Source organism: Varanus komodoensis, unplaced genomic scaffold (assembly GCF_004798865.1).
Source record: "Varanus komodoensis strain SLA01 unplaced genomic scaffold, ASM479886v1 scaffold13_3, whole genome shotgun sequence".
Classification (NCBI taxonomy): Eukaryota; Metazoa; Chordata; class Lepidosauria; order Squamata; family Varanidae; genus Varanus; species Varanus komodoensis.
In genome coordinates, this window is record NW_025335409.1 from 15,831,710 (window position 1) to 15,855,272 (window position 23,563).

A 23,563-nucleotide genomic window follows, 5' to 3' on the forward strand; every position below is an offset into this window, starting at 1 on the left:
AACCAGTGGGGATTCTTAAAACTCTTTCTGTGGTCAGGTTCCTACATGTATTACTATCTATGAATTGTGAGCACCAGAAACTTCATCAGCTGCATGAAGAGTCATTCACAAGGGCAGGATCTTGGAATTCTGGGTGCTTCTATTGCGTTCTTTAGTAATAATAGAAACTGTTCCAAAAAGGAACTCTTGTTCATTAAACTGAAATGACACAAACTTCCAAACCCTATTTTTAACAACATCCACAATAACAAGCACAACTTCTTAGATGGAGCAGAACAGTCCTGTTATCTGTCCTCCTTTGCTCTGATTATCCCATGCAGCTGCCTGGCTTACATAACCCTGCGGCAGAGTCAATTGTTCACAAGCTCTACTGGAAAGTAGTACTATCCTGCAGAACCCGGAAATAACACACAGATAAAGACAGATCATAGAAACAAAGAAACATAACGAGCCAGAAGGGGTCTCCCGGGCCACCTAGTCTGACCCCCGGCTCCAGCCAGCTCTGCTCACGACATGCCCACCATCACACTCGGTACAGTGCACTGTTGTCAGGAGATGAACGGTAAAGGCTGCTCTCAGGCATCTTACCTGTGAAAAGGTCATTGTCAGAGGCTGGCAAATCTGAATCCGTTTGTATTTCCATTTGTTTTTGTTCTTGCTTTTCCTGTTAGGATGCATCCCCACAAGGGTGAAAAGAAAAAATGTGGAGAAAAAAATATCGGATGAATTAACAAAAATGCCAAACAACAAGGAGAAAAATAATATAACTTGGAATCACAGCTAGAATATTAGAGAGGGAAGTTTGTACTTCCTAACCTACAGAAATTAATATAATTTATTTGCTTTTTTGAAATCAGTAGCTTTTAAGAATGTTTCCTGATTTATGAGAACACGTTCATAGACATTAAATATTTTTAAAGAAAAAAAACCTAACTAGAAATACTCATTCAACTCAAAAAAGTTTAGAAATGGTGTGTGTGTATCTGAAACATGTTTTATTTTTACATGGAAGGGTAAAACGTAACATTTACAATCCTCCCCAAATCCTTTTCTCTCGTTAGCTAGAGATTTATTTCAAGCTAATGAAAATTATATTTCTATGAGAGATCTCTCTCAGAACTAGATTGAGTGATGGAACCAGTGTGAAAAAAGAGAGCTATGAAAAAGCTAAGGAAAGAGAAGGTTTTGAGACTTTCATGTAATCAAAACAGCACTAAGACCTGATTTAATTGTCAATTATTTTTACTTTTTCTTTAAAAAATCACAATGCCAGTAAATAATGCAATAAAGTAATTGTATCATAACATGAGAAACCAAATGAAAAAAATGCTATTTGTATAACAATATCAATATAGACAGACAAACTAGACAGAAAATATTGTTGACAATTTTTCTGTTTGTCATCTTTTTGCCCTTCTTCACTCAGTTTAAATATCATGTGTGAACACTGCAATAAGCATAACATTTGAAATTCTCCAATACCAGTTAAATAAATTGGGATGGTTACTTATTTTCTAGTGATATGGAGTAGTAAGTTTTTACTTCAAGGCAGTAGAGGGAGAGTAATTCCAATCTGTAGTTGGCAGCTAATGTTAGTCCTACTTAGAATACACCTAGTGAAATGAGTTGTCCTTAGACTAATATCAGCTATAACCTTATGTGTTCTACAATGTTAATTCTATTTCATATAAGAGCTCATTTTGAATTATCTGATCTTTTGCATCCAGATATCTCATTCAGCTTCTGCAGGATTTTCCCCCCAATATTTGCTAAACAGATGGCATGTCCCAAAGATACACATTTCAGATCTATGCTTACTAAATGTTTTGGAATATTTTCAATATTTGTACTGGTTTTGTGCACACATCTTTGTATCTCTAGAAACACACTAATGTTGAGTAATGTTGAGCTAATATACAACTGAAACTTAGAAACCTACGATACCTTTATGTCCTCACATGGTGCCTACAGGCACCAATTATTTTTTTAAAATATGTGCATGAATTTCTATGAAATGAATACAACTTTCTAGCAATTATATATAGTCCTCAACGAAAGGAAGCCAAATCCAAATAAGTATTTATTTGAAGGTGGTATCTATATGCCAGCCATTCAAATGCTTTTAGGTCCTCAATCCACTGTGTTCATTATAGGTGTTTGTCTTTCCAATGTTGTAATATCAATCTTTTAGATAAGCCGAGAATTCATTTATGCTGACAATTTGTTAATTTACATGGAGTGGTTAAATAATTTTAAAGAGAATTTAAAAGACTTTTCAGTACGTTTTTCTCCTGTACAGTAACTTCCTATCCAAAAGAAGCAACTACAGTACAACCAAATATATTGCTGTGCTTTGGGGTTCAGTCTAGATTGCTTTTTAGCAATTCCTTGTATTTTTAGAGCCTGGGATCACAAAGTGATTCACAAGTCCCCCTTCCATCCTACTCTGAAGCTCTTGAAACCATCCTTTTTGTTTTAGATGAATTGGTTGCTCTTGTTCTACTAGATCTGAGGAGAAGCATGAAGCCAGACCTGGAAAATTTGAACAGAAGAGGAAGAAGAGAGCTAACTTGTGGTCTCTGAAATAAGAATCCCACAGCAGCTGAGACACAACTCTGTTGGCCTGGGAATCTGTGGAACCTTAACTTGATTAGAGCACAAATAAGCCTGTCAGGAAAGAAAGACCATAAGCCTCCAGTGCCCTTTGCTGGAAACTGAAGTCTGAGGAAGTGCTGGAGCCCCTGAAATTCCTCACATCTCTCAAGTGGGGTGCAGGAGAGAAAAAATCCATTTAAAAGAAGAAGCATTAGCTGCACTGCATCACCAGAAGTTAGCTGGATCAAATAACCCCTTCTTAAAGAGAGTTTGTAGTGACTAATATACAGGTTTTGTTGAATAAGACAGTCCAAGAGCCATAGATAAAACAGGTAGATGCCACAGCAGCACTCCACAGGTGAGGTATTTTGTGGTGGTGCCCACAACAGTTTCTCATATTTCCAAATACGTCTGTGGGTCCAAAATGGTTGGGGAGCCTGGTACAGTCACATTCTCATCTTGCTCAGAATCAAAATCTTGTTAGGTATCCTTATCAGAGTGTTTTGTTCCACATATAAACAAAGGAGTAGTGATGCATGTATCTTCTACGTATCTTCCTTTCAAGCATCTCCTACTGTGAAATTCATTAATGATCAGACCATGGACCATAAGAACATAAGAAAAGCCATGCTGGATCATACCAAAGTTCCTTTTAGTCCAGTACTTTGCACACATGGTGGCAAATCAACTCCCCCCAGGATCAAGCAGGATGGGTGCAAGACCCTTTCCTGCCCAAGCCCCTCAGCAACTGGTATATGCAGGCAGGCCACCTCTGATAAAGCAGGTAGCTTGTAGCCAGCAAGGCTAGTAGCCACTGATAGGCTCCTCCCTCATGAATCTGTCCGATCCCCTTTCAAAGCCAGCCAGATTGGTGGCCATCACCACTTTCCGCAGCAGTGAATTCCATAGTTTATCTGTATGCTGTGTGAAGAAGTACTTTCTTTTATCTGTCCCAAACCTCCCACGAGTCAGTGTTATGGGAGGAGAAAAATGTCTCCCTTTCTACTTTCTTCACACCATGCATTATTTTAAATGCCTCTATCAAGTCTCCCCTTACTCAGCTTTTTTCTAAGCTGAACAATCCCACTGCTCATAGGGGACCTGCTCCAGTCCCCTGATCATTTTTGTTGCCCTTCTCTATACTTTCTCCAACTCAATAATGTCCTTTTTCGGGTAAGGTGCCAGAACTGAACACGATATTCCAACTGTTGTCATACCAAAGATTTGTATAAGGGAAGTAAGATCTTGGCAGTTCTATTTTCTATTCTGTTTCTAATTATGCCCAGCATGGAGTTTACCTTCTTCACATTGGCTGGGTTTTTCTGTAGGGCTTGTCCCTCAATGTGCTTACTGATTCCATCTTTAATCATCCTTTCAAGCAGCTTACCCAGGACAGAAGTTAACTGGAACATAATGTCCTGAATCCCTTTTTAAAAATTGCTGTTGCATTGGCCATTCTCCAGTCCTTTGGTATAAGTGCTAAGTTTAGGGACATGTTAAATATTTCAGTAAGAAGGTCAGTAATTTCATGCTTGAGTTCTTTGATAACTCAAGGATGGATACCATCTGGACCAGGTGTCTTGCTGACTTTCAGTTTGTCAATAAAATTGCAAATTTCATCTTTTGTCACTACTCTCTGCCCTAATTCCACAGAAGAGGAACTTTGTGGGGATGAACCAAAATGGTCCCTGAATCCAGCTTCAGGAAGGTAGAAAAAATAATTCTGTGTGGAGAGGGTGCATTTGTGCACCACATAGAGGTTATGTAATGCAAAAGCAGGAAAGAAAACACTCCTTGTATATCGCCCAGAACTTGGTTCTGTGTGTACCTGAAAGTAGATTTTGCAGATTAAGAAAAAAAGAAGGGGGGGGGGAAGCTTTGCCCCTGTTTCAAACAGCAGCTTAGTTCTACACAGTAGCCTGCAGGGAAAATATCCCTGGAATGATGCTACTATGTGATAGAGTGATGTTCCTAAAAGCACTCTTGAGTGGGGAAAGATAGCTGCCCCCATGGTACAGGGAAGGAAAGAAGGCAGACCTTGGCCATTCAGTATTTAAGATATAACCATCCCTGGTAAAACTGATTCTAAGAATTTTCCCCACTTCCTCCAACATCCCCCCCAAACCCCCCTCTGTTTCCACAGGGAAATAAATGGTCCTGCAAAAGTGTAAAGGAGCACATATTTGGCACACCTTTATTATGAAATACTTAATTGATCTTCATTGTGTGGTCTTAACTCTCAACTCTTCTGTGGTTACTTTGTACAATATATGAAAGCAGCAAAAGCATATGGTGCTACTTCCCCGCTAACCCTCACACAGTACCTAGGAAGCGAAGATCAAGGAAGAAGTGCAACACATTTGCCTTTTCTGCTCTGACACTTCCACATAATGTGTGAATTGCCCTCCAACAAAATCACTGGAGAGAAAGCAGGAATTTGCAACAGTGGAATATTTGTCAGCTTGAGCAAAAGCTCTATAGTGCTGCAGTGCCTGCATCTCTAGCTACTTACTTTCCAGCAGTTTCAAGTCATCTGTAACTGCTCTGGGGAGAGGCAAAATTAATAACCCAGTTCTGGGAACCAAGAATTGGACTGAACACTGCTGTTTTTAGTTCAGATACATGGGAATACAAAAGAGGCCCATCTACCACGGCAGAAAGACAGGCACATCTTTTTATATTTAGCATTTTTCAAGCTTATTTCACATGTCATTCATTTCCTGCCTCCAGGGGGAAATGTGATGTCAATGGAAATCCTTTGTATAGTTGGAAAGAAGAGTATAACCAAAGACTTACAGATCGTTTCAAGAGGAGAATTTTAAAGGGACAGCTGGATTTAAAAAAAAAATAAATGGGAAATGTTTTCAAGAGATAGTGATATAATATGTATATAATCCCTCTGTTCACAAAATAGCTCCTGCAGGAAAGAGTCTGAAGCCCAGAGAAGCTACTATGAACTGAAGACCATTGCTAATCAAGGAAGACTTCTGGATGTGAAAGAGCATTCCACCCACTCTGGCACATTTCCAAGGAAAAAGGGATTTCCATCTAATTACATTTTCTTCTAGAAACCATACTGATCATATTTACAGTGTAAACCAATGTGTGTATTTGTGATAGAATGTCCCACTGAACTCAAATGGTATTAATTCCTGACAAGAGTGTTTAGGGTTGCTGGGTTAATAACGTTCCACAGAAGCTCCAATTTTGCAATATCTGGACAAACTGAAGTTAGTTGTGGGTAGGGTGATGGATTGTGAAATGGGAATTCCTGATTTTCCGAAGTTGGTTTTATTTTTCCCCTTCCACCTCACTCTCCTTAGGGATATGGACACACACTAAATTTTTGTCTTTTTGTCTTTCTAAGTGAGAAAAAAGGGAACACAAGGGAACACAAGATCACCATGCAAAAACAGTCTGCCTATATGAACCCAGCATATTTTCTCATCAGTTTATGTTGCAAAATAGATGAGCCTGGCTGTGGGAAGGGGATGCAGCTGAAGTCAGTCTTTCACAACTTGTCTGTGATAGCAATGATCACCAAGAGCCTAAAAATGATGAAGCTGAATTCTGACTTTTGGAGGGTAGCATTGCCGGCCAGCGTCTTTCATGTTTGTTACAAGCACAAATGCTTCAGCAAAACAATGATTCTTCAGTTTGTCAGTGATGAAAACTACAGTGCTTTGGCACACCCATTCTGTCTGTACAAGCGATCCTGAAATTCCCAGAGAACAGACGGGCATGGAAAAATGTCACACACAAATGTGGCAATATCGTTTGTAGTTGTCACCTTGCCAAGAGCAGCTAGGAAAGCACTGCTGTGATAATTAGAATTGCTGCACAGCCATGGGTGCGATCATTCTGGTTCAGTTCACATGAGCATCCACTCAAGGCTAGCTGGGAGGGACTGCTTACATGTACAAAAGAAGTTGACTGTAGCCCAAGAAAGCTCATGCCAGGGGAAAAAATTAGTCCTTAAGGTGCCACAATTTTCTGTTGGTTTTGCTACAATAGACTGTTATGACTACCCATCTGGATATGTGCACAAAGAGAGAGAAAGAGGGAGGGAGGGAGGGAGGGAGGGAAAGACAGAGAGTAGTTTGTAGAGAGAGAGTGGTAGACAGAGAGTAATTTGCCTTGGAGAGTGCAGTGCTCAAAAGAAAACAGAAGGCTCAGTTCTATCACCCTCACAGCAGATGCTGGTAAACCAATGAACCTGAAGGCTTATGAGTATCCAGGGCAAGGCATAAGGTGAAGTTGCAGTGATCTCCATCCCTGCCATACCTTGTGCTCTGCATTCAATGGCTATTTTGGGTCATTTAGATTAGGGGATGGCAAGGGGGAGGGAAGGAGGCTGGGGCACCAACTGGAATCAGCACAACTCTGCAGCCCTATCTTCCTTCCTTTTCCCCAACATGTCCCCCTTTCCCCAAGGCCCAGTTGCAACTTCGAACAGAGCTTTTGCTGCATTCACTGCAAGGAGACAGGGTGGGACCATGGCCTCCAGAGTCCAAGCATCAAGGTTGGAGGGTCTCAGTGCTCAGACCCTGAAAAAGCCTATGTTGCGAGGTCATAGGATCGCACCCTATCAAGAAACCTGCCTGTATAAGACCACCCCATGTTGGATTAAGCTCCACAAAACCAGGAAATGGAAGCTAGATGGACCCAGATGCCCCAGGCTCAGTAATGATGCTGTGCAATGTCACAAATTCTGATTGCTCACAACATATCCTCCATCTGCCCATACTCATCTTTGGTCAGGAAAGATGTCTGACTTTGTCCTGTTCCCATACCACCTTCTGAAGCATCTAGCTAGACAGGAGTTCCCTTTCACTTTAAACCCGTCCTGCTGAGTGCTGACAACAAACTGGCCTATCAACCCAATGAGCTTTGAGGCTTACCAGTAATTTATTTTGAAACTGCAATTTTGGCAATGTAAACTGGAGATATAAAGAGGGGACTGATCCAGTTTGGAACTACAGCAGGGGGGCAAAACTTTAAGTCTCCCTACCTACCCATCCCATCAGTGCTGGCATCTCAATCTATGTAGTCATGTGAAATCTTGCCTTGGCAGACGAGACTTCAAAGCTAAAATAACAGGCATAGCACAGAGAAACTGTCTGCAAAAAAGCTTCTTCAAAAAGACTGGAATACTAGCAGCATTCTAGCTCCAGAATGAAACTGATTGTGCCCAACATAACTTTGCCAGCAGGTGCTGTCATAGACTTTCATGGGGACAAAAAACCCTTAATGACATCACCAAGCTAATAAAAGGCACACCTCAAACAACATAGAATAACATACATCAGTACTTTCCACCAAAATTTGTAGGAAAACTCATCTGATGAGTCACAATTTGAGGGAAGCAAAATGTTCAGCATATTTAATGTGTTCTAACATCACCAATCCATTTTATTGGATTGGTTTGAAATTACACAAAAGTATAGAACTCATCAGGATGATCATGGAAGCCAAGTTTCACCAATGTATTAGTACATTGCTAGTTCCCCTTGGAAAAGCTATGCCCCTTGGGTGCACTGGAAACCTGGGAGCACTGGACTAGGACTACATGCAGGCTGGAGTTGACCCACAGGCCTGAGGTTTAACACACCTGTGCAATAGAGAGCCAGGATCTGCTACATTCCTTCAGTACAGTCATCTTGTGACTGGGGGAAGTTCTGTCCTAGGCTTCCTAGTGCACTTCTAGACTTCTGGCCAGCCAATCTCCCAGTCTCTGACTACCCTGCTCCAGGTATCTGGTCTCCTGCCCTCCTTGGATTCTGGTCCTCTTTATATGGTGCATTATATGTGAAAGGCCTTGTATGTTCAGGTTCTACAGCCTTCCAAGCTTGCCAGCCTGGCACTGAAATTGTTAAAAAATACGTTGATGAAGCTGTAAAGAATTGTAGTGATAGCATCTATGGGGAATTGTGGAGGTTGTAACTGTATTCCTATTTTAAACCCAGTTCAATCAGGTAGCCACTTTGCATTTGCCTAAACAATAAATATTTAAATAGACTGAGAACAAAATTGGGCACCTTTATGAAAGTGCCAAGGATGAACAATTCTGCTGCAAGCTTTTTGTATCCAACTTATCCATACTGGCCATTAGTAGATGGAAGTCTGTTCCTGAAGGAGAAATAAGCAACACAGACTGGCTAGGCCAGGGGTCGGCAAGCTGTGGCTCCAGAGCCACATGTGGCTCTTGAATTCCTCTGCTGCAGCTCCGTCGCTCAAAATACGCATCACAGCCACCAATCTGCTACATGTGCCAGTACAGCCCCCGATCTGCGACACGCACCGGCACAGCATAGCCCCCGATCTGTTTCATAAATGCAACACACAATAGTTTTTTTATACATAGCATAAAGGTAAAAAATGATATATGCAGTGTTATTTTCATTTTAGAGGTCAAAAGAGTTTCGCAGAGTTTTTAGAGGTGTTTTCTTTTCTGTGGGAAACAGGTCCAAATGGCTCTTTGAGTGTTAAAGGTTGCCCACTCCTGGGCTAGGCACACAGAAGAGCTTTGTTCTTGTCATTCGCTGATTCCTGCTTCCTGTAATCCTTCATAGAGACTCAGTTTATTATCAGCATTCCACTCTTCACCCTTGTCCATACAAGGGTGAAAGCTCCAGGTCACCCTAGGCTGAGTTTTCATACAGCTTTCCCATTAAATATCTTATGCACATGCTTACATCACAGAGACTCCTAGGGGACTTCACACTCTGACAGTTTTTGAGAGAGGTATATCAGCTTTCTAAAATCTGTTTTTCACAAGGCATCAAAAACAAACAAACAAACAAACAAACCCCCCCAACATCTGATGGACAGCAGAAGTTAAGCCAATCAAAGCATCCAAATTCTGTCTTTGCCTTTAAAGATCTTGTCCATGTGGATTTGCCAACTCCCTTTATGAGCTGAACCTAGTGCCTGTGGCCTCATGAATGCTAAATGCTTTTGGGGGAGGGGGAGTGTTTAAAGAATTACAACAAATAATAGGGCTAGAAGAATACATGCATCCTTTAATTTTGGATCACTTCCTTTGATTAAAGTTCCTTGGCAAAGAACGATTGCCAAACTAATCCACTGGGAGTTCATCTCCGGTTATTCATTGAGTGCTCGAGATGCCAGATGATGATTATTATGGATTTCTATTAAAACAAAACAGCACTAGGAGAGTATATAATAAGTGCTGCAGAAATGCTCTAACTTCACAACCTGTTTCCCCACTTCCACTTTTTTAATTGTTCTGACAACAGTTTATCTCCCAAGTAGTGAAAGGCTTTTGACTTGAATGTGTTTCAGTTTAGTTTAACCAGGTGGCAGAGGAAGAAAATCAGGATAAACAATAGAGTTTGCTTCCTTGGTCCAGCTTATTGCAAGAAAGCAATTAATCTGCACCAGGCATCTTATCCCTGCTTTGTCAGCTGCAAAGCTAAATCAAACACTGTTGGAAGGAGAATGCATTGGGATGGCCATGATTTGAAAGCCCATTTATCAGGAATGCTGGGAAGAAGGGACTGAAGGGAACATGAGGAGATCTACAGAAGTAGGGTTCAGAATTTTATTGTATGTATGTATTGTCACTTATAAAATATTTGAAGTTTCCTAAGCACTGTACAAAGGTTTAGGAAGCCAAGGCAGTCCCTGCTCACTGACATACCTTCTAAAAACATGACAGAAAAGGGAAATGAGAAAGGAGGGAGCAGAAATACAAGCAAACAAGGGTACCAGATTACTAGATTTCTGAGCTGCTCTCTGTTCCCAAAAGGCTTCTGCAATGGCAAACACCCACTAATTTAAAACATACCAAAACCATAAAAGCTAATCATCAAAACAGAGACTTGAAAAGCAACCATTTAAAACTGTAATTTTAAAGAACACAAACAACTAGCAGCCTCAAATATATAATCCCAAAACAGCAGGCTAAACAGCAGTCAGCATTAGTCATTTGCAAATATCTTCCTAAATTATAATAGTAGCCTGGCTACTCTGCCAGTTGACCAAAATCTATTTTGACTATTTAGGTATGTGCATCCATGTTCTAGACATATGACAGTGGTTTCAAGGTTGGGGGGGCGGGTTATGATAATTTCTCTCCCGAAAAGCCTAATTCCTATAACAAGCAACATCTAACTGTTCTTCCGCCATGCTTCCTTTCTGGAACCATTGGGCTTTCTTTCTTTGTCCCCCACTCCCCAATTCATATCACCAAATTCTTCAACATCTGCCAAAACCAGCACAGATTCATTTATCAAAATGTGACAGAAGCATCATCTTTTGTTTAGTCACGAGGCAGCAGGATCATTTGTTCATTAGCCTAAGCAAGCATTTCCTCTTGCTCAGTGTTTCCTGGGGGAAGTGTCTGCCTGCTGGAAAGTATCCCCCCAGTTGTTCCCATCAATGGGATTTTTAAGGAATGATTGTTGTTACGTGCTGTCAAATTGTCTCTGACTTATCATGACCTTGGGAATGAATGCCCTCTCAAATGTCCTGTACGTGACAGCCTTGCTCAGCTCTTCTAAACCAAGGAATGATAGTTTACTATGGTATAGTCCAGTTGATTTGCATAAAGTAATTTTCTATGCTATAGAACTTGATCGTATCAATTGAAGCCTTTAGTCCTAGGTGACTGCCAAATTGGAATCTAATGTTGAAATAGATATATCAAAAAAAGATTTGAAGCAAACTTCAAGTGCTCATGAGGATGCTTTCCTAAGATAGTTTGGAGATTTAAAAAGGCTATTTTTCTATTAGCAAAAACAGCATTTTAAGTTTTGTGCATTTATGCAGGATTTTTTTTTGCCAAACTTAATAAGGCCATTTGTTTCCTAAACAAAATAATGTTTGAATGTTGACAAAGTAAAAGAAAAGCCTGATAAATGAAAAAATGAAAATCTCAAAGTAAACAGATCTATATAATCTTCTATAGAGAGGATGGCTACATTTTGTCCATCAGCCTATTAAGGGTACTTTGGACTGTCTGTCCTGATTTGGAATGACATTTTAGAAGCCACAGAAGTTTTGTTTTTGTCAAGCTAGATAAGGCTGTAGCTCATGCTTGGGACCTATACAATGATGGGTCACCTGATCGTCATCCAGCACTAATTCCTTGCAGTCTTTTGCCAGCAACCAGAAAATTTTCTTTAAAGGCTGATAGGTTTTCTGTCCAATAAAACAGTTAGACTGAATCGCACAGTCAAGGACCTGTGAGTGTTCACGGATTTCCTCTTGACTCAGCTTGCTTTGAAAGACTTGCCCAAGCACAAGAGGAAGTCTGGAAATGCTTGGAGGTACAAATTCTAATAGGGTTCATCCCAACCCTAATCACATAGATTAGAGACAAAAATAACTTTTAAAATAGCCAGGGCAAAGACACAGAAGAGAACAACAAAATAGGAAAAACAAGAGACCTCTCCCAGAAGATACAAGAAATCAAAGGGAAATTCAATCCTAGATTAGCAATGCTGAAAGACCAACAGGGGAACATACTATCTGACCAGAAGAGAATAAAGAGAAGTGGAAACAATATGGAAGAACTATACAGAAGAGATAAAAAGATAACAGACTGCTTTGAAGGGGAATTTTATGAGGAAGCATCTGCAATATTGGAAAGTGAAGTGAAAGCTTTTCTGAAAGCTTTTCTGAAGGAATAAAGCACCCAGAACAGATAGGATACCAGTAGAACTATTTCAAGCTGTAGAGACCAAATCAGTCCCTAATGTGAAATGCCAACAAATATGATACAAAAAAGACAATAATGGCTTACAGACTGGAAATGTTCAATATATAATCTAATCTCCAAGAGAGAAGATGCTAAGGAATGCAGTAAGTATAGAACAATTGCACTAATTTCCCAGGTAAGCAAAGTGATGCTCAAGATGTTGCAACAAAGAATTTTACCCTGTATGGAGCAATTAATGTCTGACTTGAATCCTGAAAAGGAAGAAGCACTTGAGATCATATCACAAATGTATGTTCGCTACTGGAGCACACCAAAGAATTTGAACTACAGCAAAACCTTTAACTGTGTGGATCATGAATAGCTATGGATGGCTCTGAAAGAAATGAATTTGCTTCAGCAATTGACAGACCTGATGTATAACCTGCATTGCAGACAAGAAGCTACTGTTAGGACAGAATATGAAGAAACAGAATGGTTTCCTATAAGCAAAGATGTCAGACAAGGGTGTATTTTATCTCCCCATCTGTTCAATCTATAAACAGAATAGAAGGAGATCAGGATTAGGACCAGAGGGAGGAGGAGTGAAAATTGGCAGAAGACACACTGATAATTTAAGATATGCAGATGATACCATATTAATGGCAGAAACCCTCAAAGAATTGAAATGATTCCAGATGAAAGTGAAAGAAGAAAATTCAGGAGCAGGTCTGCAGCTGAACATTAAGAAAACAAAAATTATGAGTACGGAAGTTTTGTATGATTTTAATGTCAATGGTGAAGAAATCAAAATTGTGAACAATTTTGCATTCCTATTTTACAGACATCAATTCAAAAGGAGACTACAGCCGAGAAATTCAAAGAATGAAAATGAAGTTAAAAACTAGAAAAGATCATCCAGTGTCAGGATGTTTCACTGGAGACCATCCAGAATATTGTATTCATGATGGGTGTGAAAACTGGACACTGATGACAGTAAACAGGGAGAAAATTGATGTGTTTGAAAAATAATGCTGAGGGAAGGCTTTGCGGATATCTTGGACTGACAGAAAAATAAACAAATGGGTCCTAGCCAGAACTTTCCCTGGAATCAAAAATGATGAAATTGAAGCTGTCATATTTTAGGCACATTATGAGAAGGTAAGACTCACTGGAGAAAGTAACCCTAGGGAAAGTTGAAGGCAGAAGAAGAAAAGGAAGACCAAATAAGAGATGGATTGACTCTATAAAGGAAGCCACAGTCACTGCCATTCTGGTTCCTGACTCCTAGCTGAGCAGATCAGAGGAAGCTGGCCCAGCTGGTCTAGGCCCTCTGGGATACAAGCAGCCAAACCCACAGGGAGAGCAAACAGTGGTGGAGTTCTGTGGGGGAGGTCAATGGGGAGGTCCCTAATATTTTCCCATCTTTCTTCATCTTTTTGTCCCCTTTGTTTTCTTTCTTGTAACACACTCCCATTTACTGCTAGGGCTGTGTTGTTATCCTTTTGTGAAGACAAAGGAAAGCGCTGGTTGTCACCATAGCCCAGTAAGCCAGAATCACAAAGGTAGCATGACATGGTGGTGACCTGCAACATCTATACAATGTTTGTTTTCTTACCTGTCCTACACATGCTACAAATGCAAGCTAGTAGCCCTGTTAGAAGAAAGGGAAAGACCATTATAGCATGGAGTGTCCACTCTCAAGGTAATAAAAAAAGATGAAGAGCTTTTAGACAAACTGGTGGAACTACAACAGCTAAGAGTAGTACAGAAGCAAGAAGTGCATCAACAAGCTGAGGCGGATGAAGAAAACTCTGAGTGTTTTACTCAACCTGATCCTAACCAACAGGGAAGAAATAGTAGACAAAGTAACAGCTACAGGAACTCTGGGGGAAAGTGACTATGCCTTACTTGAATTCTCAATAATAAAAGAAGCTAAGTCTAAATATAGCCAAACATGTACCCTGGATTTCAAAAAAGCCAACTTTAGCAAATTCAGGGTGATAAGCAAAGTCCCATGGCAAAACACGTTTAAAGAGAAAAGGAGCCCCGGAAGGGTGGGATATCTTTAAAAAGGAGAGAAATGCTTAAGGCACAACTACAAACAATTCCAACAAGGAAAAAGAGCAACAGTCAACAGAGGAAGCTCATGGGGCTTCACAAAAAGCCAAGAAGGACATGTCTAGGAGGCAGAAGGAAGGCTAGGCTACAAAGGAAGAATATAAGCAAGTAGCAAGAAAGTGCAGTGATAACATTAGGAAAGCTAAAGTGATGAATGGATTGAGGCTAGTGAAGGGAACTGAAAGAAACAGAAAAGCCTTCTTCAAATGCATCCAAAGCAAAAGACAGATGAAAGAGAAGCATGTTTCATCAATGTGGATGGAACAATAAATGGTAACAAATGACCAAAAAACCCCAAACAACCCCCCCCCCCCGCAACAAAAACAAAAAAACAAAACAGAAGTGCTCAACTCCGACTTTGGCTCAATCTTCTCTCAAGAGAAGAAATACAACCTTCCTGACAAAGGTGTAATACAAGCTGAAAGGGCAGGATGGAAGCCCAAGACTGAAAGGTAAGGAACTTCTAATTGGGCTAAATGAGTTCAAATCTCCAGGACCCAATGAACTTCATCCCAGAGTCATAAAAGAGCTAGCAGAAGAATTCTCAAAACCACTATCATCTTTGAAAATACATGGAAGACAGAAGTGCCAGATGACTGAAGAAGGGCTAATATTATATCTCTCTACAAGAAAGGAAAAAAAGATGAACCTGGGAACTATTGTTGTGAGGCCGTAGCTCACGTTCCAATTACTCACGCAGACGCAGGCAATAAAAACTTAAAGTCCTTTTATTCCAAACAACTGCAAGATATATGTATACGACAGTTAGTACTGGAGCTGCCGTTGATAGTTCTAAGCAACACAGTTGCCCCCTCCTTTCTGACATTTCTGAGATTTACAATGTGGATCTCAACGTCCGCATCTGTCCCTCCCTCCGGGGACTAGATAAACTTCTCTCCCTCCTCCTTTCGCTTTGCCTCCCTTCTAATTGGTCCAAGCGTCGAAGTCTCCTCCTCAGCTGGGCATTCTCCATGGCAACAGACTGTCCAGCCTGATCCCCAGGAACCTGTACAGAAACGTCTGAGGCAGGTGGTGGTGGGGGGGTGTTTGTGCCATGGGCACCAAGTAGAAATCTTCCTGTTCTAAAGCCTGATCCTCGCTGGGTGCTCTTGGCCCTCTTTCGCATGCTAATGACTCCTCCAAGTCATTAGGCATGACACTACTCCCCCCTCCACGACCTCCCCTCTCCCAGCAAGGCAAAGGGTGTTTGCCACCAGGTTTGTGGGGGAAGTGAGCGTGAAATTGCCTCAAGAGTATGGGTGCATGTATGTGGTCAATGGGCTCCCAACTGCACTCTTCGGGGGGATAGCCCTTCCAGTGCACGAGGGATTGCAACTGTCCCTTCCTCAAACTGGAGTCAAGAATCTCTTCGACTTCAAATTCCTCTTCCCCATCCACCAACACAGGTGGAGGTGGAGGAACCTGAGAGCGAAGGGGGTGAGAGAGGGGGGCAGGGGAAAGGAGCGCCCGGTGAAAAACAGGATGCACTTTCATGGAGGCCAGCAAAGCCAAGCAAAAGGCCACGAGATTGATTTGGGCGACGATCCTAAAGGGCCCTGCACACTTGTGGGCCAATTTGCAACAAGACACCGAAAGGGGAAGGAATTCAGTAGAGAGCCAAACCCAGTCGCCCACACGGAGTGGAACCCCAGGTTGCCTGTGTCGGTCAGCAACCTCTTTGTAAGCAGCTTTGGCCCGATTCAACTGTTCCTTGAGCAAAGACTGTACAGAAACTAAGTCATGCAGAAAATCTCCAGCAGCAGGAACAGAGGCAGCAGGAAGCACAGAGGGAAATGCACGGGGGTGGTATCCCAGGTTAGCAAAGAAGGGGGTTTGCCGGGTGGAAGCATGCACGGAATTATTGTAAGCGAACTCTGCCAAAGGAAGGAAAGAGGACCAATCATCTTGTTGGTAGTTTACAAAGCAACAGAGGTATTGCTCGTGGGTCGCATTCAAATGCTCCCTTTGGCCACCTGTTTGAGGGTGATGCGCCAAAGAGAGGTGTAGTTCTACCTTGAGCAAGGAAAGGAGTTCCCTCCAGAACCGTGGGGTGAAATGAGTGCTCCTGTCTGAAATTAATGCAAGGGGTCACCCATGTAATTTATAGATATGATCTACAAAAAGAGAGGCTGTGGTTTTGGCTGAGGGAAGTCCTGTACAAGGAATGAAGTGAGCCATTTTAGTGAATAAGTCTGTGATGACCAATATGGTGGTGAAGCCCCTCAACGGGGGCAAATCTGTGATGAAATCCAGAGAAACTGTGTGCCAGGGGCCAGGAGGGATCCCTAAAGGATGTACCAACCCTGAGGGCTTGCCGGGCTGGTGTTTGGCCCATTGGCAAGTGGTGCAAGAAAGGACATAAGACTTGACATCGTAGCTTATAAGAGGCCACCAAAAGTCCCTGGTTACCGTATGCAAAGTCTTATAAACCCCAAAGTGACCCGCAGAGGGGGAGTCATGGCATTGTTGCAACACTCATTCTCTAAGCGGCAATGGAATTTACGCAGCTTGGTTATATAACAATAAACTATTCTCGAAGTTGTACACAGAAGGTAGTGTATCTGCCTCCCTTTCTTCCCTCTTGGCCCAGACAAAGGGGTTGGCCTGTTGGGCTCGGAGAAGGTCCGCCTGCCAAGAGGTTGAAGCAGTGGCTGAGGCAATCATGTCAGGCTGTGAGATAGGGGCAGGTTCAGGGTGCGCTTCAGTGTCCCCAAAGTACTCAGGTTTTCTGGACAGTGAGTCTGCTAGGAGATTCTTTGAAGGTGGAATATACTCTATGCGGAAACAAAAACATGTGAAGAACAATGCCCAACGTGCTTGTCTTTGGTTGAGGATCTTGGCTGAGGCAAAATAGACCAAGTTCTTATGGTCAGTTTGAATGAGGACCAAGTGAGAGGCCCCTTCCAACAAATGTCTCCATTCTTCCAGGGCCGCTTTTATCACCAACAATTCCTTCTCCCAAATAGTGTAGGTTTGTTCTGAAGTTCTGAGTTTGCAGGAATAAAATGCCACCGGCCTGAGATCATCGCTGGATCCTCCTGGTCGTTGCAACAGAACTGCCCCTATAGCTCTGTCAGAAGTGTCAGTTTGTAGCACAAAAGAAACAGATGTGTCAGGGTGGATAAGATGGTTTTCCGAAACAAAATGGTGTTTTAAGGCAGCAAAAGACTCCGCTGCCTCAGGAGGCCAGTTCAAACGCCATCTCTTCTCTTTCAAAAGGTCAGTCAAAGGGGCTGTCAAACAAGAGAAGTGAGGTATAAACCGGCGATAGAAGTTAGCAAATCCCCAAAATTTTTGTAGTTCCCTCTTCATGCGAGACAGTTGCCAAGACAGTACAGCTTGCACTTTCTCAGGGTCCACCTGTAACCCATTCCGGGAAATTCGATACCCGAGATACACCAGGGAAATAGTGTGAAATTCACACTATTCCAGCTTAGCAGAGAGGTGATTCTCTCGCATGCGTTGGAGGACTGCTCGCACGTGGTGCACATGGGACTCTGGGTCGTTCGAGAAAATCAACAAATCATCCAATTATGCGATCAAAAAGTCATCCAGAAAATCGTGAAAGACTTCATTTATCAACTGAGTAAATGCTGGGCCCGCGTTCACAAGCCCAAACGGCATAACCAAAAATTCGTAATTGCCAAATCTCGATGCAAACGCAGTGAGATGTTCAAAACCAGGGCGGATGAGGAGTAAATTGTAGGCATTTTGTAGATCCAACTTAGTAAAAATGGCTGTAGGGCACAGACATTTCAGAGATTTCAGAGATCAAAGGCATGGAATGTGTATTTGGGACTGTAATGGAATTTAGATGGTGGAAATTGATACAAACTCTGGGTTTTTTGGAACTTTTCTGGGGAACAATGAAGGGCGTGGCCGAAGTGGACAACGAGGATGGACAAACGAAACCTTTTTTTAAGTTGGTAGTAATGAATTCTTTGAGTACTTGCAGCTCCTTGGGGGACATGGGCCGTAATTTGCCAACAGGAAGGGTGGATCCCGCCTGTACGTGGATTTCAATATCACAAGTGCAGTGGGGTGGTAGCTTGTCAACCTCTTGAGGATCAAAGATGTCCCAAAAATCCTGATAGTGAGGAGGAAGAGTGGTGCGAAATGTTGGGGGAGAGATTGGAGGTGCCTGGGTGGAAGAGTTAAAACAATGTAGGGTGCAAAACTCAGAGTTAAATTGTATATGTCCAGAGTCCCAAGTTATCTGAGGTTCATGCTTGACTAACCAGTCCATGCCCACCCAGTACCAGGGGGTACTGCAAATCCTTTACTAACAAGAACACTGCCTGTTCGCTTACCAATCTGCAGAGTCAATGGGGAAGACTGGCGTGACAATGGACCCCCCTGTAGAGGCTGCCTCTGAATCGAATCCACTTGGAGTGGGAAAGGCAACAATGATGTTGGAAAGGAGTGCTTTACAGCAAAATCCTCATCCATAAACGAAGCACTGGCACCGCTATCAATCAAGGCTGTGGCCCATGTTTCAGGCAGAGGAGGTGTCTGCAAAGTAACATCAATCAGCAGGTGTCGGGTTGAAGGAGGCCCTGTGAGGGTGGGGCACCGCTGGGGTTTTGGTGTAGATCCTAGCATTGTGGTGCTTAACGACCCTGGGACTGGAAGTTTCCCGCCTGCTTCTTCCAAGAACAGGAACAAGTCAGGTGCCCTCCTTGTCCACAAGCAAAACACAGTCCGGCAGCACTCCCCTCTTGGAATGCGGGGCCTGGCCACCCCTAGCTGCATGGGCTCAGGCTGAGCTGTCACCTTGGCAACATAGTAATCTGGTGAAGGCCGGCGAGGCCTGGCCTCCATCCATGGGAACAATCTCTCTCCATACGGCAACGAGCCAAAGCAGCCTTCCTGCCTTTCTTTCGCCCACTCAGCAAGCCACCCGTCAATTTGAATTGCCACAAGCATTAATTTTTGCAAGCTTTCGGGGTGGGGGGGGGAACGGGCCAAAAGATCCAAAATCTCCCCCCTAAGTCCCTCTCGATATTGTACCATCAAGGCTTCATCATTCCATCCCAGGTCATTCATCAAAAGTTGAAATTGAGTCATGTAATCAGCAGCCAAGCCTGCTCCCTGCCACAGGCATTTAATTTCACGGACGGCCATTTCCTTGTGCCTAGAAAGAGTCCCAATGCATTCAGAAAAGCAGTTGCATCATTCAAAATGGGGTCTTGAGCCACCAGTCTCACAGTTGCCCACCGAGCAGCGCCCCAGAAAACTGGTTGATTAAGAAGCCTACCTTGGTCTTTTCATCAGTGACGCCATTTTGGCGAAGATGCATATATAGTTCACATTGTGCCCTGAAAGTTGTAAATCCTTCCCTCTTACCATCATACTTGGGAGGCGGCTCTATGGGGCATCGTTTCAACTTTATCTCCGAAGCCTGGAGGGGGGGGGGGCTGCCATCGCTGCAGGCACTGTTGCATGAAGTGAAGCAACTTAAGCGTGCAGGCTATTAATTTGCTTGTTTGCTGCCGTAGCTTCGGCCCTCAAAAGGACGTTCTCATCTTGTAGAGCTTTGAACTCTGGAGGGAGTGCAGGCTGGGCTGAGGAATCCATCACCGATATGTTCCAAAAAACACAAAAAAACTTTGCCTGGCTGTGTGAGTTGCAACGCTCCTGTGGATGCTGGAGCGTGAAGGAAGGAGGGGGCAAGCTGTCGTGAGACCGTAGCTCACGTTCTAATTACTCACACAGACACAGGCAATAAAAGCTTAAAGTCCTTTTATTCCAAACAACTTCAAGATAGATAGATAGATAGATAGATAGATAGATAGATAGATAGATAGATAGATATGACAGTACAGGAGCTGCCATTGATAGTTCTAAGCAACACAGTTGCCCCTTCCTTTCTGACCTCTCTGAGATTTACGACATGGATATCAACCTCTGTGTCCGTCCCTCCCTCCGGGGGCTAGATAATCTTCTCTCCCTCCTCCTTTCGCTTTGCCTCCCTTCTAATTGGTCCAAGCGTCGAAGTCTCCTCCTCAGCTGGGCATTCTCCATGGCAACAGACTGTCCAGCCTGATCCCCAGGAACTTGTACAGAAACGTCTGAGGCAGGTGGCAGGGGGCAGGGTGTTTGTGCCATGGGCACCAAGTAGAAATCTTCCTGTTCTAAAGCCTGATCCTCACTGGGGGCTCCTGGCCCTCTTTCGCATGCTAACGACTCCTCCGAGTCGTTACGCACAACAACTATAAACCAGTTAGTCTGACAAATTCCAGAGGAAATTATGAAACAAACAGTCTGTAAACACCTTGAAAACAATGCAGTAATTACTAGAAGCCAAGGTGGATTTCTGAAGAACAATTCCTGCCAGACTAATTTCATTTTTTGATTGAGTAACCTCCCAAATGGACTGTGGGAATGCTGTGAACATAATCTATCTAGACTTTAGCAAAGTGTTCAGCAAAGTGCCCCATGATAACCTGGTTACCCAACTTTGCAGTAAAAGTGGGTAAATAGTGCAACCATTAGGTGGATCCACAATTGGCTGCAAAATCAGACTCAGAGAGTGCTTATCAATGGCTCATTCTCAAACTGGGGAGAGGTGAAAAGTGGAGTACTGCAAGGTTCTGTCCTGGGACCGGTAACCTTCAACATGTTTATTAATGATTTAGATGAGGAGGTACAAAGAAAAATAATTAAATTTGCAGATGACACAAAGCTGGGTAGAGTAGCAAAAACCCTGGAAGTCAGAAGTAAGATACAGGGTAATCTCAATAGGTTAGAATGCTGGGCAGAGAACAACATAACGAAATTCAGTAGGGACCAATGCCATTCCTCTACTTAAGAACAAGAAACCAAACGGATCACTACAAATGGGGACTACTGGTTCAACAATACTGCAAATGGGGCTGTTATAGATCACAAGCTAAATATAAGCCAACAAAGTGTTGCAGCTGCAAAAAGGGCAAATGTTATTTTGGGCTGCATTAACAGAAGTATCACTTCCAAAACTCATGAAGTAGTACTTCCCCTATACGCAGCACTAGTTGGAACTCATCTGGAGCATTGTGTCCAGTTCTGGGAACATAACTTTTAAAAAGATGAGGAAAAGTTAAAAAGGGTACAGAGGAGGGCATCAGGCAAAGCCCTGTGAGGAAAGATTGAGAGAACTAGGCATGTTCATCCTCCAGAAGGCTGTCACAAAGAGGAAGAACAAGACCTCTTCCCTTTCATTCCAGAGTGCAAGACATAATAAAATGGACTCGAGTTAAAAGAAACTAGATTTAGACTAAATGCCTAGAATAGTTTCCTCACTGTCAGAGCAGTAAGACAATGAGCCTATTACCTGGGGAAGTTGTGGGCTTTCCCTCACTATTCAAAAAGCATCTGGACAGTCTTCTGAATGGGATGGTGTAACTTAGTGTCCTGCAATAAGAGGAAGTTGGAATCAATGGCCTTCTTGGTCCCTTCCAATTCTACTGTTTTATGATTCTGTGATTCTATGAATTTTGAACAGCTAAACAGGAATGTCATGGATAGGACATTTTGGAGTGCTTTCATTCCTAGTGTCACCATAACTTGGTGATGACTTGATGGCACATAGAAACAAAAACAAACTTGCAGGATTGTTGTAAGAATTACAACTAGATAAAGTATGCAAAGCACTTTTAGTGTTTCAGGACCATACAAATGAAACCTTTGTCATCACCAAATATATAAGTTGAGCAGAGGGGAGTAAACAGGCACATAGGTAGGCAGTACTTGTCATACAATGCTGAAAACCAGACAAAATCCAGTTGAAACCCCTGGACGTGCGCAGAGAGAAAATCAGGCTTTTTCATTTATTATATTCTGTGGTTAGACCATACATGGAATATTGTGCACAGTTCTAGTTACCATACCTAAATAAGGATATTGTAGAGTAGGAAAAAGTGCAAAAGGGGGTAACTAAGATGACTGGGGGGCTGGAGGAAAGGTACAACAGCTGGGATTATTTAGTTTGGGAAAGATTGAGTAAGAGATGATAGGTATATGCAGAAGTATATCTGGTGCAAAGAGGGTGGATAGAGAGACATTTTCTCCCTATCTCAGAATACTAGATGCTGGAGTTATCCCAGGAAGCTGATTGGTGGGAGATTATGGACAGATAAAAGTATTTCTTCACACAACATGCAGTTAATCTATGGAAGTCCACAAGGTAGCCACCAATTTGGATTACCTTTCATGAAGAATACAAATTCATGGAAAAGAAGGTTATCAATGCCTACTAGTCTTAACCAGATCACAAGCCACGTGTACATCAGCTGTTGGGAAGCACGGGCATGTTGGGTGGTGCTACACTCATATTCTGTGCATGGGCTCCCCATGGGCAGCAGGTAAGCCACTGTGTGAACAGAATGTTGCACTAGATGGACCCTTGGTCTCATCCTGGGTCTTCTTATGCTCTTATATTGTTGTTTGTGCTCTACATATTTCCCTCACCTCCACTCAAGCATGTAAGCCTGTAAATTAAGTCCCAATAATTTGTAGCTAAGAGGAATCATCTAACCATGATTGATCACTGATTAAATGTCTACACAAATGATGGGAGGAAATGTCATTTGCTCAGTTGCTGAGCATAACAGTATTGACCAGTCAAAACAGATTTTAAAAATGATGCTTAGAACTATATTCAGTAATTAGACATTGGTGGGAGAAGGGCATGGCAGTGGATAAAACAGAAGAAATCTAACTGACCTGAGAAACAGAATGATTCTAGTCTGGAAAGTTCAGAAGATTTATTCCTTTTTTGAAAGCTAAACTATTCTTGTAAACTTCTACTGCTTGAGAACCTCAGATTCCTTTTTCCATCCCCTCTAGTCCAATTTTCCTTCAGCTTTAGCAAATACTTGGCACCAAATGAAAGCTAAAACTAGCATTGCGTACTGAAAGGAATTCAAACCTCAAGCACATTTCCTTGGGAGAACTAGGCAAGGGAGAAACTCTTTAAAAAAGGGGGTGTGAGAGTGAGGAAGCAAGAACCAATTGTCCCTAGGCACATCATTTAAAGGAGGCAAGGGGCTACCATGATTGCATCATTCTAGTGACCTAGCCAATAAAAGGGCTGCCTATTTACTAGTCCAAGCATTATTTCCCAGACTTTTCATATATAGGATACTGGGGGGGGGGGGGGGGGGGTCAGACAAATCGGAAGAGCGTCTGAAGTACGATAATCTCCAA

General features: G+C 42.5%; 1 protein-coding gene across 1 annotated transcript in view; it reads right to left on the reverse strand.

Moving 5' to 3' along the window:
• The window catches only part of FAM107B (family with sequence similarity 107 member B), a 128,829-nt gene that overhangs the window by 88,296 nt on the left and 16,970 nt on the right, over positions 1–23,563 (reverse strand). The window contains exon 2 of the mRNA XM_044423358.1: positions 589–664. Within this exon, the coding sequence (XP_044279293.1) occupies positions 589–664 (76 nt within the window). The remainder of the gene's footprint in view (positions 1–588; positions 665–23,563) is intronic.